The sequence below is a fragment of the Microcaecilia unicolor genome, chromosome 3, assembly GCF_901765095.1.
Source record: "Microcaecilia unicolor chromosome 3, aMicUni1.1, whole genome shotgun sequence".
In the NCBI taxonomy this organism is placed as follows: domain Eukaryota; kingdom Metazoa; phylum Chordata; class Amphibia; order Gymnophiona; family Siphonopidae; genus Microcaecilia; species Microcaecilia unicolor.
The window spans coordinates 100,489,602-100,506,305 of record NC_044033.1 but is presented as its reverse complement, the minus strand read 5'-3'; the positions used below and the strand labels follow the sequence as shown (position 1 = coordinate 100,506,305).

General features: G+C 39.3%; 1 protein-coding gene across 1 annotated transcript in view; it reads right to left on the bottom strand.

The window, feature by feature from the left end:
- PNPT1 (polyribonucleotide nucleotidyltransferase 1) overlaps positions 1–16,704 on the bottom strand; it is a 162,675-nt gene that overhangs the window by 118,622 nt on the left and 27,349 nt on the right. Inside the window, exons 8-9 of the mRNA XM_030196210.1 lie at positions 14,256–14,369; positions 10,785–10,971 (exon numbers count right to left, since the gene is read on the bottom strand). Of these exons, the coding sequence (XP_030052070.1) occupies positions 10,785–10,971; positions 14,256–14,369 (301 nt within the window). The remainder of the gene's footprint in view (positions 1–10,784; positions 10,972–14,255; positions 14,370–16,704) is intronic.

The window sequence follows — 16,704 nt, the reverse complement described above, 5'->3', positions numbered from 1 at the left end:
ACCCAGCCACGACCCATTTTTAAGGCCCTGGCGGAGGGAAGGAGGTTGTCACTCAGAATTGTACGGTACATGGCCCCATCCATTCTCCCATTGATGCGGTGAAGTAGTCCTGTGCCCTTAGCAGAGAAACACCCCCAAAACATAACATTTCCACCTCCATGCTTGACAGTGGGGACGGTGTTCTTTGGGTCATAGGCAGCATTTCTCTTCCTCCAAACACGGCGAGTTGAGTTCATGCCAAAGAGCTCAATTTTTGTCTCATCTGACCACAGCACCTTCTCCCAATCACTCTCGGCATCATCCAGGTGTTCACTGGCAAACTTCAGACGGGCCGTCACATGTGCCTTCCGGAGCAGGGGGACCTTGCGGGCACTGCAGGATTGCAATCCGTTATGTCGTAATGTGTTACCAATGGTTTTCGTGGTGACAGTGGTCCCAGCTGCCTTGAGATCATTGACAAGTTCCCCCCTTGTAGTTGTAGGCTGATTTCTAACCTTCCTCATGATCAAGGATACCCCACGAGGTGAGATTTTGCGTGGAGCCCCAGATCTTTGTCGATTGACAGTCATTTTGTACTTCTTCCATTTTCTTACTATGGCACCAACAGTTGTCTCCTTCTCGCCCAGCGTCTTACTGATGGTTTTGTAGCCCATTCCAGCCTTGTGCAGGTGTATGATCTTGTCCCTGACATCCTTAGACAGCTCCTTGCTCTTGGCCATTTTGTAGAGGTTAGAGTCTGACTGATTCACTGAGTCTGTGGACAGGTGTCTTTCATACAGGTGACCATTGCCGACAGCTGTCTGTCATGCAGGTAACGAGTTGATTTGGAGCATCTACCTGGTCTGTAGGGGCCAGATCTCTTACTGGTTGGTGGGGGATCAAATACTTATTTCCCTCTGCAGAATGCAAATAAATTCATATACTTTCCACAATGTGATTTTCCGGATTTAATTTGTGATGTGCTATCTCTCACTGTTACCAATAACCTACCCTTCAATTATGGGCTGCTCATGTCTTTGTCAGTGGGCAAACTTACAAAATCAGCAAGGGATCAAATACTTATTTCCCCCATTGTATAATCTGTTCAGGAAAGATAGGGTACAAACAAAAGGAAGGGGGTGTGGCATTATATGTTACAGATAATATTAAAGCCACACAATTGCAGAACGATCAGGGTAAAGAAGAAGCACTGTGGGTCAATCTGGAAAGAGGGAATGGCAAATGTATTTATACTGGTGTGATACACAGGCCTCTTTCACAGACAGGTGGACAGAGATTTAGTTGAAGACATTCAAAATATAGGTGTGAAAGGGGAAGTACTACTAACAGGTGATTTTAATATGCCAGATGTTGATTCGGGTATCCCTACTGCAGGGTCTTTCAGAAGCAGGGAGAGCCTGGATTCTCTGCAGGGGGAACTATTTCAGCAGTTGGTAATGGAACCCATGCAGGATGGGGCCATACTGGACTCAGTGCTTACTAATGGGAAGAGTGTTTCTTATATTTCAGTAGGTGATCACCAGATGGTGTGGTTTAATATTAAGATAGGTGTGGAAAGGGTTCATTCAAAAGTGAAGGTTCTAGACTTAAAACAAAACAAAACAAAAAAACAGAAAACCCCAAAACAAAAGCTTCATTCAAACAGGGGGGGAGGAGGGGGGATTACCTCAAGGAATTGCTGTCTGGATGGGAACATCTGGAAGAAGTTAGAAAGTAGTGGGCAAAAACTGAAAGAAGCTACAGTAAGGGCAACAAAACATTTTGTAAGGAAAGTAAATAAAAGTATGAGAAAAGGAGCCCCTTTGGATCTCAAAATCAGTAGCTGAAGAGGTAAGGAAAGAGAGGTTAGCTTTTATAAACTACAAGAGAACGCAGAAAGAGAAAGATTGGTGACAATATCTGGTAAAGTTAAGAGAAGCTGGTAGAATAGTCAGGAAAGAAAAGATGCAAATGGAAGAAAAAACGGCCAATACGATATAATGAGTGGGGGGGTGGGGGGGGGGGGGGAAGACATTTTGTAGATATGTTAGTGACAAGAGAACATGCAAGAGTGGCATTGTAAGACTCAAAGGTGAAGCAGGGTGGGGAATATGGAGAAGCTGATAAAGATAAGGTGGAATTGCTTAACAAAATTTCTGTTCTGTGTTCACAACTGAAGGGCTGGGAGAAGGACCACAGAAGACAAACACAGATAGGAATGGAGGGGTGGTAGTCCCTGAATGATTTTCTTGAAGAACTGGCTAAACTAAGAACATAAGAGTAGCCATACTGGGTTAGACCAATGGTCCATCTAGTCCAGTATCCTGTTTCCAATAGTTGCCAAGCCAAGCCACAAGTACCTGGAAAACCCAAATAATGGCAACATTCCATGCTACCAATTCCAGGGCAAGCAGTTGATTCCCCATGTCTGTCTCAATAGCAGATTATGGACTTGTCTTCCAGGAACTTGTCCAACCCCTTTTTAAACCCAGATATGCTAACCGCTGTTACTACATTCACCAGCAAAGAGTTCCAGAGCTTAACTATTCGTTGAGTGAAAAATATTTCCTCCTATTTGTTTTAAAAGTATTTCCATGTAACTTCCTTGAGCATTCCCTAGTCTTTGTACTTTTGGAAGAGTAAAAAAAAAAATCTATTCACTTCCATTCATTTTACAACACTTAGGATTTTGCAGACCTCAATCAAATCTCCTCCCCTCATTCGTCTCTTTTCCAAGCTGAAGAGCCCTAGCCTCTTTAGCATTTCCTCATATGAGAGGAGGTCTATCTCCTTTATCATTTTGGTCACTATTCTTTGAAATTCTGCTGTATCTTTTTTGAGATACGGTGACCAGAACTGAACACAATACTCAAGGTGAGGTCGCACCATGGAACGATACAGAGGCATTAAAGTATTTTCAGTCTTATTCATCGTTCCTTTCCTAATAATTCCTAGCATCCTGTTTGCTTTTTTGTAGCCGCAAAATATTGAGCAGAATATTTCAGTGTATTATTTACAATGACACCTAGATCTTTTTCTTGATTACTGTCCCCCAAGGTGGACCCTTGCATCGGGTAACTGATTCGGATTATTCTTTCCAATGTGCATCACCTTGCATTTGTCCACATTAAATTTCATCTGTCACTTAGATGCCCAGTCTTCCAATTTCCTAAGGTCTTCCTGCAATATTTCACAGTCTACACGTGTTTTAACAACCTTGAATAGTTTTGTGTCATCTGCAAATGTAATCAATTCACTTGTCGTTCCGATTTCCACATCATTTATAAATATATCTGTCCCAGTACTAATCCCTGCGGCACTCCACTGTTCACCCTCCTCCATTGAGAGAAATGACCATTTAACCCTACCCTGTTTTCTGTCCAATAACCAATTCCTAATGCGCAACAGGACATTGCCTCCTATCCCATGACTCTTTAATTTTCTCAGGAGTCTCTCATGAGGAACTTTATCAAAAGCTTTCTGAAAATCTAGATACACTACATCAACCAGCTCACATTTATCCACATGTTTATTCACGTCTAAAGGACAAAGCGATAGGACCAGATGGCATACATCCAATTGACTTAAGGAGCTTAGGGAAATTCTAGCGTCTCCGCTGACTGACCTTTTCAATGTTTCTCTAGAGTTGGGAGTGGTCCCGAAGGACTGGAGAAGAGCAGATGTGGCCCTCTTCACAAAAGAAGGAAGGAAGAGGTTGGGAACTACAGGCCACTAAGTCTGACTTCTGTGGTAAGTAAATCAATGGAAACACTTTTAAACAGAGAATAGTAAAGTTTTTGGAATCCAATGGATTACAGGACCGGAGGCAACAGTTTCACTAGGGGCAGGTCTTATCAGACAAATCAGATTGATTTCTTTGACTGGGTGACCAGAGAGCTGGATTGAGGGAAAGTGCTAGATGTGGTGTATTTAGATTTTAGCAAAGCCTTTGACAAGGTTCCGCATAGATGACTAATAAATAAAATGAGTGCCCTTGGTATGGGCCTTAAAGTGACTGACTGGGTAAGGAACTGTTTGAGCGAAAGGCAACAGAAGGTAGTGGTAAATGGAGCTCCTTCTGAGGAAAAGGGTGTTACCAATGGTGTGCCGCAAGGTTGAGTTCTTGGACTGGTTCTTAACATTTTTGTAAGAAATATTGCTGAAGGGCTGTCTGGTAAGTTGTGCCTCTTTGCGGATGATACCAAAACTTGCAATAGGATAGACAGCCCTGATGATGTGGATAACATGTGGAAGGACTTAGCAAAGCTAGAGGAACAGTCTAATTTGGCAGCTTAGATTTAATGCTAAAAAAATGAAGGGTAATGCATTTGGGCTGCAAAAACATGAGGGAACAGTACAGTTTAGGGAGTGAAGAACTTTTGTGCACAAAAGAGGAGCAGGACTTGGGTATAATCATACATGATGATGTTAAGGTGGCCAAATAGATAGAAAAGGTGACAGCGAAAGCTAAGAAGGATGCTTGGGTGCGTAGGCAGAGAAATGGCCAGTAGGAAAAAGGAGTGATGATGCCCCTGTATAAGGTTCTGGTGAGACCTCATATAGAATATGTTGAATAAAAGCATAAAAAAATAGAAGTGGAAAGCTTCAAAGAACATGCAGAGCAAGCTGTTTCAACACTAAATCTCCTGAGACATGAGGCCCACATCAGCCAAAGGCACGGCTCCAGAAAGTCTGGCAAGAAGGGGGAGCAATAACAGAAAGCAGATGTTCTGCACATTTAACAGTTTGTGGTATTCAGAGACTTGCACAGGGATGTTGTATAGTCAGATGCCAAAGACAAATGCTATATAAGACCAATGAGAGATCTGTACCTTAAGCATTCTGACTGCTTTGTCTGAACATGCTTCCTGCATACCTCATAAAAGGTATGCAGTATAATTGTAAATAAACATTTTATATTGAATATGAAATTCGTCTAACCTTTTCTTCAAAGTGGCGAGCCAGCCAGGAGTGAAGATTTATGCCGCACACGGAAAAGAGAAGGCGAGACGAATGACAAATTAAGTGTTTGTTGTTAACGAAGTTTTTTACAGGATTTTGAGAGAGAGCAAGCGTTGTTTAAGCCTGATTTCTGTGTACTACTGATTTGGGAGTGATCAACCTACTGACGTGGACATACGGGTGACGACTCCTGGGCTTGCTAAAGAGAATAAGAAGACGCGTGAGTAAGCTTACATTGTGGACTTATTAGTAGTATATTTGTTTAGCTTTGTAGTTTTCTTTTTTGTATATTTTCTTTGTTTAGGTGCATTAGTATATTTTTGTAGATTGTGGCTTTATAGGAGAAATTTTAATAGTCAGAATAAAATGGAAGGGAAAGGGGCAGATAAGAAAGAAAAGCCTCCTGTATATGCTTTGTATTTAGATTTAGATAGTCAAAAAAAATGCTCCCCTTTGCAGCATGTCATAGAATTATTCCCGTTAGAAAAAAAACAGATTGAAAAAATACATGAGAAATGGGTCAAATATGATGCAAACTGGTCTCAGTATGGATCGTTTGATCGTCCAAAATTATTATCTCTCCTGACATATATACAAGAGAATAAGAAAAAGAAGAAAAGCTTAGAGAAGCATCTTACAATTTGGAATTTATTTTCTGTAGCAGCAGATCTTTTCCATGCAGATGTTGAAAAAATACAGCAAGAACAGGAAAAGCAGCCTTTGGTTCAGCCTGAAGGTTGAGGAATGTCATCTGGTTTTGATTTCTCGGGTGTCTGGCTTAAGCTACAGGTTAGAAAGGTCAGGAAGAACTGAAATTTGTTTTGTTCCTTTTAAAAGATTGTTTTAGATTAGATTTAAATAAGTTTGATTTTGTCTTATAAGGTGATCTCTGTTTATTTTAAAATATGTGTTACTCTGTTTAATTAATAAGTTCTAGTTCTCTATGTGGAATGTCTTTGCAATTTAACTTTGTTTAACCCTTTTTTAAGTGAGATTTCTGCAGTTTTAAGAGATCATCTGGTTTGAATTAGGCACAGTCCTAGCTAGTTTTGTGTGTAGGGCTAATAGGTGAAAGAGGTGATTTAAAATCTCTAATAACCTCTGAACAATATGATTGGTCAACATAATTTGAGGCTGAGGGACGGCTACGGGTTAGTCCCGAGACCTCAACAAAAACCAAAGGTAATCCTGTTCAAATTGACACCAAGGCCAATAGTTAAGGGAAAAACATGTAGCTGCAGAGCTTGTGAGAATGGATAAAATCAAATGTGGGGAGTTACTAAAAACCTGTTGGAAGTTAAACATCTCCCCTTCCCCCGTGACAAGGGAGGACCTACATCACTTGAGGATGTACAGAATTTGACAAAAGCAGGAACTCAATTGACTATTGGGGATTTTAAAGCTTTATGTGCAGCATCAGGTATCAGTATTTCTCAAAGTTGGGCAGCTATGATTAATCAAAATAATGAAGTAAATGCACCAGTAGCTTTTTTGTCAGGCTCTTTTAATCATGTGGAAAAGGGAATGAAAGAGATACCAAAGTTATTGACAGCTATTGTGGCAGCAGTAGGCAAATGGAGAGCACAAATGCCTTTTGTTCCTATTGTAATACATACCAACCACACGATTAAAACGCTGTTGAGCCCTAGCCAAACAGCATTGACAACCACTAGATTTGGAAAATATCAAGCAGTATTTTTAGGACAAGATATAAGAATAATACCATTAACTAAAGAACAAAGAAATAAGATAGATCTGCTTTTTCCTGTCGATCTAGAGGGTGAGATCGATACTATAGAAATCCCTACATTTCACTGTCTTACTTTTGAACCCTTATCTGATGGGTTAATATGGTTTACAGATGGAGCTTGTGAAAGGACTGTTGCAGGCTTTGCCTGCGTGCAAGTAGATGAGAATCTAAGAAAGATAATGCAAGTACAATATAAAACCCCTCCTGACCAGACTGCACAGCATGCTGAACTTTTAGCCGTTATTACGGCCTTACAACACACTGATATGACTCAAAATGTCACTATATATACTGATAGTGGTTACGTTGCAAGTTCACTACAGTATCATATATTAAAATGGCAGCGTAGGGGGATGATAACCAGTGCAGGTAAAAATCTACAACATTACACATATTGGAAATTGCTGTTTGAAATTTTGGCAAGAAGGGAACGTGAAGGTAGAAAAACTGCAGTTGTGTGGACCCCGGCCCACACTGAAAGGCCAACCTTTGAGGCACTAGGTAATGCAATGGCTGATGCAGCAGCAACGGAGGTGGTTAAGCAAAGTGAAAAGATTTTGTATAATACTAGACAGACACAGGAAGGGCCACTTACGAATGTAGATAAGATTGAAATGTGGCAGCCAGAGGGACAGGAAAGTGAAAAATGGTTGAAGAGAGGATGTATGAAATTGGGAAGTGAATGGTTTAATGCAGAAGAAGGATTACCTTGCATGCCAATGAGCCAGGCGATTAAGGTATTGCTCAGGTGGCATGCAACCATGCATTGGAACAGAGAAACAATTAAACTGCAATTTGAGCAAAGATTTTGGACTTTAAAAATTGATAACCTGATTCAACAGGCTGTGCAAAATTGCATGGTATGCAATATTAACATACCTAAACGAGGTCCTAAAATATCACCTGGGACACTTCCAATACCAGAAGGCCCAGCAAAAGAATGGTATATTGATTTCACCGATATGATTGTTCCAGTACAGGGAAAAAGGTATTTGTTAGTTTGGGTGGATGCTTTCTCAAGGTGGATAGAAGCATTTCCATGTAAAAGGGAGACAGCACATGAGGTGGTACAATGCCTGGTAACTCATATTATGCCAAGCCATGGGTGTCCGTCTAGAATAATTTCTGATAACGGGACACATTTTAATAACAGTGTTTTGAAAGAAATGGAAACGATTATGGGTTTAACACACAGGAAAGTATCAGTGTATCGCCCCACCTCCAATGGTTTGGTAGAGCGCTACAATGGTATTTTAAAAACAAAATTGAGAGTCTTACTAAAATCTCTCAATAAAGAACTGGTGGGAAAATTATATACATGGCTTGATGTATTGCCATTAGCATTAATGACAATAAGGGCCCAACCTAATGGGCGTACAAAATTGACCCCATTCCAAATTCAGACAGGACGTCATTTCTTCCCGATGCAGATAGCAAGTACTGATAGCACAGCTCAGTACTGGCAAAAGCTACAACCAATGTTGAACCTGACAAGTGATATGATCCGAACAAATGTAGCATCACAGGCAGGGACTACTAATGATGTTTGTGCTTTTAAAGTAGGTGATTTAGTACTACGAAAGAACTTTACACATAAAACATGGAAGGATCCTGTGTATGTAGGACCTTTTGCTATCACAGCCCTTACTCAGACCGCTGCCCGTCTGGAAGGTCATACTTCTTGGATACACTTATCAGATATTCGACGAACTAATAATATTGAAATGGACAAAGAATAAACAAACATCATGTCCCTAAACATGATGGTATTGGGATGTTGTTGTTTTGTTGTTGTTTGTTAATGGACAATGAACACATATAGACTTGTTACAGCGGCCAAGATGTTGAATTTGACTGATTGTATCATATGTGCCCACTGACTGACATCATCCTTGTCCTTGCCAGCTATGATATATGGGACTACAATGATAAAATCATGTCTGTTATCCCAATAATACCTGTGTAAGGGATGATGGAAACTTCATTGGACAAATGAGACTATTTATAAGCAAGCCTTGCTTACGGACAAGTATCCACAGACATCATTTTGGTGTCTAATCAATAGTATGACAACTGGAAACATTCCCCTGATAAAGTGCAATTACACGCACAATGTTGTAACAGGTAATTGGTGTATAGGAAAAAGTACATTGATTATAAATGTCACAGCCACCAAAGAAAAGTGTGGCAATAAAATAAGCTGCAATAAGACTTTAACTCAATGTTATGTAACAACTGATTCAATGAATGTTAATACTTTGGAATATGCTTTTAATTTGTATAATTCTTAATGCCACATCAGTTAATGCAATTGGGCATTATCCTTATAATTGTTCTTATATGAAAAGTAAGAATGACAGGTATCTGTGGTGTGACTATAAGTTATAGTACAATTGAATCTGTTTAATGCTGTGTAACATGTGTATTAGCATGTTTGCAAAGATGTGCCAGGATGCTTTTAAAATGACAATGGTAACTGAAATCAAGAATGAATAGAACTTTAATATGTCAGCCAAAAATATTGAAAAAGCGTGCAGAAACTGAATGCCACAAACAAGGGGGGAGGAGATTTAGAAGGGAGGTAAGGAAACAGACTGGAGCTGAAACAGATGTGTGAGGCCTGAAACAATCAGTCCTCAAAGGGAGGATGTTGAATAAAAGCATAAAAAAATAGAAGTGGAAAGCTTCAAAGAACATGCAGAGCAAGCTGTTTCAACACTAAATCTCCTGAGACATGAGGCCCACATCAGCCAAAGGCACGGCTCCAGAAAGTCTGGCAAGAAGGGGGAGCAATAACAGAAAGCAGATGTTCTGCACATTTAACAGTTTGTGGTATTCAGAGACTTGCACAGGGATGTTGTATAGTCAGATGCCAAAGACAAATGCTATATAAGACCAATGAGAGATCTGTACCTTAAGCATTCTGACTGCTTTGTCTGAACATGCTTCCTGCATACCTCATAAAAGGTATGCAGTATAATTGTAAATAAACATTTTATATTGAATATGAAATTCGTCTAACCTTTTCTTCAAATATTATGTACAATTCTGGAACCTGCACCTTCAAAAAGATAGACCAAATGGAGTTGGTCCAAAGGGCAGCTACTAAATTGGTCAGTGGTCTTTGTCACAAAGAATGGAAGAATGGTGGGAGAGGGGAGATATCATAAGAGATATTTAAATACCTATGTAGCATAAATTCACAGGAGGCAAGTCTCTTTCAATTGAAAGGAAGTTCTGGAACGAGCGGGCATAAGATGAAGGTGAAAGGGGATAGATTCAGAAGTAACCTGAGGAAATACTTCTTTACAGAAAGGATGATGAATTTGTGGAATGGCCTCCAGGTGGAAGCGGTGGACACAAAAAGAGTATCTGAATTCAAGAGAGCTTGGGATAATACATAGGATCTCTAAGGGAGTGATAGGGAGAGTAGATTGCATGGCTAGGCCAACTGGATAGGTCATATGGTCTATCTGCCTACATTTTTTCTGTTTCTATTCTACTTGTCCTCAGAGACTTGCCCAAGTTCACAAAGAGTTATCAATGGCAGAAGCCCACTGCTCTAACCATTAAGCTACTTCCTCTCCCTAGGTGCCTTTATAAAATAGGCTCCCAGATTCAGCCCCAATAACATACAAATGATACACAAATTTACACCTGCTCTGAAGCTGCAAATAGGTGGGAAAATGTGGGATACAAATGCAACAACAAATAAATAAATGTGGTTTGTACGTTCTATGCAAGTACCCATATATTTCATAAAATGAACACATGCGTTACAACTCTGCCCAAACTACACCCTGAGGAATGGCTACAAGTGGTGCAGATATGGGCATAATCTTAATCGCCATACGTACCTACACACAAACAAAGAGCTGTGCAGTTTTATATAATAGTGTTACTACAAGTAAAAGCCTTTATACAATTACCTCCTAGAGATCACATTTCTAAAATGCTTGTTATGGATCAAGAATGAAACACGCAAGTCAAGCTATGCAACCAATGGCAGAAATGAGGAACTTGGATAAAAACTTTCCTGGTTCTTAATTCTCACTGCTTTTCAGTAACAGAAAACGGTGCAGTTTGTACTTACTGCTTTGCACATTCCACTATCTTCATTGGAGCACTGAAAATCTTCTGGGGAATTCTCTTGGCCATCCCATGTTCCTTTGCCAATTGTTGTATGCCCTGAACTATTTGCTGAGTGTGCTTCATACCAACTTTGATGGCATGACAAAAATCCTGCTGCAATACATTTTCTGCTCCAGCTTCTATCATAACTGTTAAACAAAAAAAAATCAAAATTTAATACTTATGTTGAACTAGGTTTTCAAGTGCAATAACGCCAACAATTCTGAAATTTAAATGACTGAACAATGTTTCTATGTTATGTCCACATTATAATTATGTCTCTGTATTGACAAAAGTTTGTCGACCAAGCTTTCCAGCAAATACAGTTGTGTGCAAAAGTTTAACTCAAATTGAATGTTCCACAGAATCTCTAACTGAACAGAAGCCTACATCTTTCTGCAAGTTTTCATGCATAATTACTATCTGAAGTTTTTTTTTTACAGATTCAAAAATAAGAAAACAGTGAATTGGAAGGAACAAATGTTTGGACACCCTTTCAATCAGTACTTTTTAACACCTCCCTTGGAATCTGTTAGCTCTGTCAAAAACTCTTCCTGTGGCCAGCTTTTATTCCTGCTTTTGGAATTTTTCCCACTCTTCCAGCTCAAAAATAATTTTAGCTCTACATGTTTCAGACTTCCCCAAAGATTTTTAATAATACTTTAAGTCTGAACAGTGAAGGCCCTGATAAAACAATCTGAGTATTTTATAGTAGATTTTCAGCGATGTTTTGAACTCTCCTCAGCTTATATTTCTTCACTGACTGGAGGACATATAGGGGATAATTTTATAAAAAGGTGCTAATATTTACGCATCAAATATACATGTAAATTCCCCAAATCCACATAAAACGATATAGACAGGTATGTGCACTGGTGGAGTCTGGGCAAGGCATGGCTGAACTCACAGTATACTTTTAAGTTACATATGCAAGTTGTGACTAAACAGTGATTTTTTTTTAAGTCTGTGATAATTGTTTTGGTATTTTTCTGCAATGTATTTCTCTAGTTTGGCCAGCAGGTGGTGCATGTTATGTTCTAAGCTGTTACAGAGAACTGACCTTTCCTTCTTTAGTTAACACACATAAAAGGATGTGCCTGCAGTGATGTGGCCAGCTATTTTCAAATGTTGTTGTTCTGGGCTCTGATTGGCCTGAAGTTTGAAGTTACCCAGGAGCTACAGGCTTTTGCTCCAGTTTCAGCCAGGGAGGGGAGAGAGAGATCTCTTTGCTGAAGTCTCGTGAAAAGTTATATTTGATAACTTGTGAGCAGCTATATGTCCTGATCTCCCCAAGTACTGTTTAAATAGTATACAAATGTTTAGTTAGTGTTACAACTGATCCATATTTCAGTCACCTGTTATTGTTTTGCTGATTGCACCTTTTCTGTTCATTGTTCTAATTTTTCAGACAATGAACAATTTTAGTTTATTGACGCTGCTTGTCTAGACTGATGGTGGTTTGTGGGTTTCTGTGTCGGGTCTGTGAGTGCTTTCAGGGAACTGTGGGACCGCTGAGAGTGTGGCCTCTAGTAACCTAGAAATCACTGGCGATAATTTGAGAGCAGGAGACTCGCCCAGAGGCTGTTGAGATCCAGTCCATGGGAGAAGGGTGCTAGTGTAGAGCACAAGCAGCAGGTGCAAGTGGACCTGAGCTGTGCTGGAGATAGACAGTCTAAGTGGCTGCTGGGTAACCCCAGGCAGGTGGCTAGGCGTTTCATGACATAAGTTACACATGTATTTGGCATCAAGGCTAGTGTCTCAATTATGTGTGTGAACCTAACCTGCTACACTAGTAGTCAATACAGAAAAGTAGGCTCATACTTTCATTTATAGAACATACACCATATTAAGTGTCAAATACAGGCACATGGTTATAATCTGAGAGCATTTCTATAAAAAGGTGCCTATATTTAGGTGTCAAGAATGTGCTTATTTATATTCTAGTCTATAAAGAAAAGTAGGCACCTACTTTTCACTATAGAACACTAGTGTAATAGGTCAAATACACGGATATACATTTAGGCACAAGCACTTACATTAGTCATAGAGATGGTGTAAACGCTCACATCTAAATACATCCGAGGGTACTGAAGGAGCTTAGGGAAGTTCTAGTGGCTCTGCTGACTGAGCTTTTCAACAGTGGTAAACAGTGCTCACTCTGAGGGTAAGGGCATATCCAGTGGGGATCAGTCCATGTTTTATTTTATTAAACTTTTGGTAGTGATATTGCAGAAGGGTTATTGGGTAAGGTGTGCTTCTTTGCAGATGATACCAAAACCTATAACAAGGTAGACACCCTGTAAGGTTTGGATAACACAAGGAGAAATCTACCAAAATCTGAAAAACAGTCTACAATTTGGCAGCTAAGATTTAATGCTAAAAAATGAAGGGTCAAGCATTTAGGCTGAAAACCCAAGGAAGAAGTACAGCATGGGTGGGGGTTTGTAATCTTTTTTGGTTCATGCACCCCTTTAACTGATCGATGAAACCTCACACTCCCTTCCTAAACTACATCTACTAGTGACTACAGACAGTTACATATGTCATTATTAGCCACTAACAGTGCTAACTGCTAACATGCTGCTAAAACTGCTTTATCTGTGTTTCTGTAGACATTCTCAAACCATTTAAAACTGCAGAAAACATATTTTCAGGATAGGCAGATGTATTTAGGAGACAGAACCCAGAATTGTTTTTTGAAGAGAAATTACCACTTCAGACGAAAAATGGGGGGAAAAAAGGGTTTTGAGCTGCAGTACCACTACAGAACACAGTGTGGCAGATGGATGGTAGATGAATATTGACAGACTGTGGCCATTGAAGTACTGCAGCCAGCAAATGCAGATGAATAATGCAAGTTACAAGAAATTTAATTATAGTGTTGGGAGAAAAAAGCACCTCTAAGAATGGCTGTCCACTTATTTTTTTATATAGTTTTCTGCACTTGTGCTGTGTTGAGCACATGCATAGTAATAAGGTATCCATTGCCCCTGGTACAAAAAAAATAAGCACTTGAATATATATATAAATCGCTTTGAATGTAGTTGCAAAAATCTCAGAAAGGCGGTATATCAAGTCCCATTTCCCTTTCCCTATGCAACTGTTTTTATGACCACACAAGTCTCATGTGGGGAAAAAAGTGTAATGCAGGGTTTTGAGGAACTTTGGTGAAATTGATTCATAAATGGATGTTACAGTGAAAAGTGTTTTAAGTATTTCAAGGCCTCGATAATTTATTTTGGAGACACCATAATGTCTGTGGTGCACTTCGAGAGAATAGCGCCCCTTTGGAAGAGAGTTTTACATGAACGTGTTATATATCCAGTAGTACAAAGGCAATAAAACAATCCCTGCTACAACAGATGTTGACAGTATCTTGCTGGTAGATACAACTGTCAATTGGGAGCAGTATTTGAAAAACATAACCACCTACCAATCTGACTGCGAGCAGCTCCAGCCACCACTAAATTCAATTTGCTTGAAGACATTTCTTTTCGTGTTGGGTTGACGACAAACTCTCCATCAATCATGCCTACCCTGACAGCACCTACAAATAATTTAGAAATGAAGCCATCCTTTAAGTGTAGTACGCTTCATGGAAGAACAAGTTAAAGCTTTTCATTTCTATCTATGCTAATGACAGGGGGTCATTATATGCAACTGAAGGGAGAAATGCTCAAAACAAAAAGGGAAAAAATATATATTTTAGAAGAACAGACTTCTAGTAGAAGTTGAACGAACAAATTCAAGGATGCATGGGATAGCCACAGGGACCTTACTGGCATAGAAGAAGAAAAGCACAGACTGAGGGAGGACCATGATAACAAAACAGGGGAGGTACAAATGGGCAGGCTGAATGGACCAATCAGTTTTTTTCTGTTATCTTCTACATTGCTGTGTACAGATCTTATTCTGTGTCATGTACAGAGTTCAGTTCAAGACTCTTGTAGTGACTCAATGTATATTTGGACTATTCCAGCCTACTTTCGAACTGCACTGCAATCATACAAACCAAAATCACCACTGAGATCTGAGGTGTTCCATCAGTTCTGTTTACCTTTCGTGAAGTTATATAACTACATAGAGACAAAACTATGGGCCTTCTCTATTGCTGCCCCATCCTTATGGAATGCCCTATCTGGATACCTGAGATCATGTACAGACACTCGACAATTCAAGAGGTTGCTAAAAACGCATCTATTTGTAATGGCCTTTTCAGCTTCATGAGGACTTATCTGTTTTTTGGGTTTTTTCCTCTCTTTGGGGATACTGCCATTTTTTTTCTCTTTTTTTTTTTTTTTTGTTACATTTGTACCCCACACTTTCCCACTCATAGCAGGCTCAATGTGGCTTACATATTATATACAGGTACTTATTTGTATTCCTGCAGTTACTGACATTTTATTGATAATGTTTCATCATCATATGCTTAGAGATGGTTAAATGTCTAGGACCATGTATGTGACTATTGTGACCCATCTTAGATAAAGGTGGGATATAAATAAAGCAAATAAATAAATATTTAGGCATACTATCAGTACATAAATTACTGTATTTTACTGAATATGCATTTTTATCTTTTGATAAGGGATACCTGCTTCCTATTTCTGCCTTATCAATTATAAAACTGTTTAAAAGGGAATGCTTCCATTTAATTATTTGGATTTATTTACTACCTTTTTCAGAAATCCACCCAAGGCTGTGTACAGTAAGTGTAACCCAAATTTAGACAACAAACAATTGCAACAGTAAAATATTCAAGCAGTGCACATTACATCCTTCTTCTGCTGATGTGAACAGTTGTGGCTTTCATAAAGTGTTGAAAACCTGGATTTTTGAGAATACGTTTGATGACTGTTCTTAAGTTCTTTTGCTTCTGCATATAATCTGATATTTTTGTTTCTGCTTATGATCTCATTTTTGTTTGTTACAATTTGATTTGAATATTGTTTTTGTTTGATATATATTGTGTTATAGTCTTTGTTAAATTTTTGTAAATGTTATTTTTATTGTAAAACAGTTCTAAACAGCTGTAATAAACAGTATATCAAATTATTAAATCAAATGAAACAATATTTAATTCTATGCTTTTAGAAATTCTGTTATCAGTTTTGCTTTCTCTACCCTCCCTGTGAGAGTTTCTCATGATGACCCCTTAATCTACCTCCTAGGAGTTTATCATCATCTCTAGTTCTAGAACTTCTCTTCCCTTGAAAAACATTTGCTTCTTGTGAATTTATAAATATCTTATAGAGATTTGAAAGTCTCCAACCATATCCCGTCTCTTCTTTAGCTCTCTATATATGCCTTTTTTCATAGGTTTTTGGTACAGTCCCCAAAGCATTTGGGTTGCCTCTCTCTTTCTCTATCCTCTCCAACATATAGCTTCCATAACTAAATATAGTACTCTAACTGCTGGCACCAACCCAAGCCTTCTCAGATACTTCCTGCCTATGCAGAAATGGTAAGGTATATCAGAGAGAAGACTCTGGGGTTGGCACTAGAAGACTATTTAAATCATTGCCTGCTGCCACCGATCACTACAGAAGAAGGGGGGGGGGGGAAGAGGGGTCAAGAGAGACAAAAAAGGGAGAGAGGTCCGTGGCCATTCTGGCACAAATGATTAAATCCCGCTACTAAAATGACCCCAAACTCCTGTGGTACACTAGTTGAAAAAACGCTGATCTAAGGGACTGATATTCAAAGCAATTTAAATATCCAGGAACTGGCTCCTGGGCATTTAAATCGCTTGTCCAGGGTTAATAATCAGCAGCACTTAACCAAATAGTGCCACCTGGTTAGCACCTAAGCTGAAGCCAGCTATTTTGTGGAGGTCTGTGGGTGGAGTGAGCACTCATCCAGTTAATTGTCAATATTCAGAA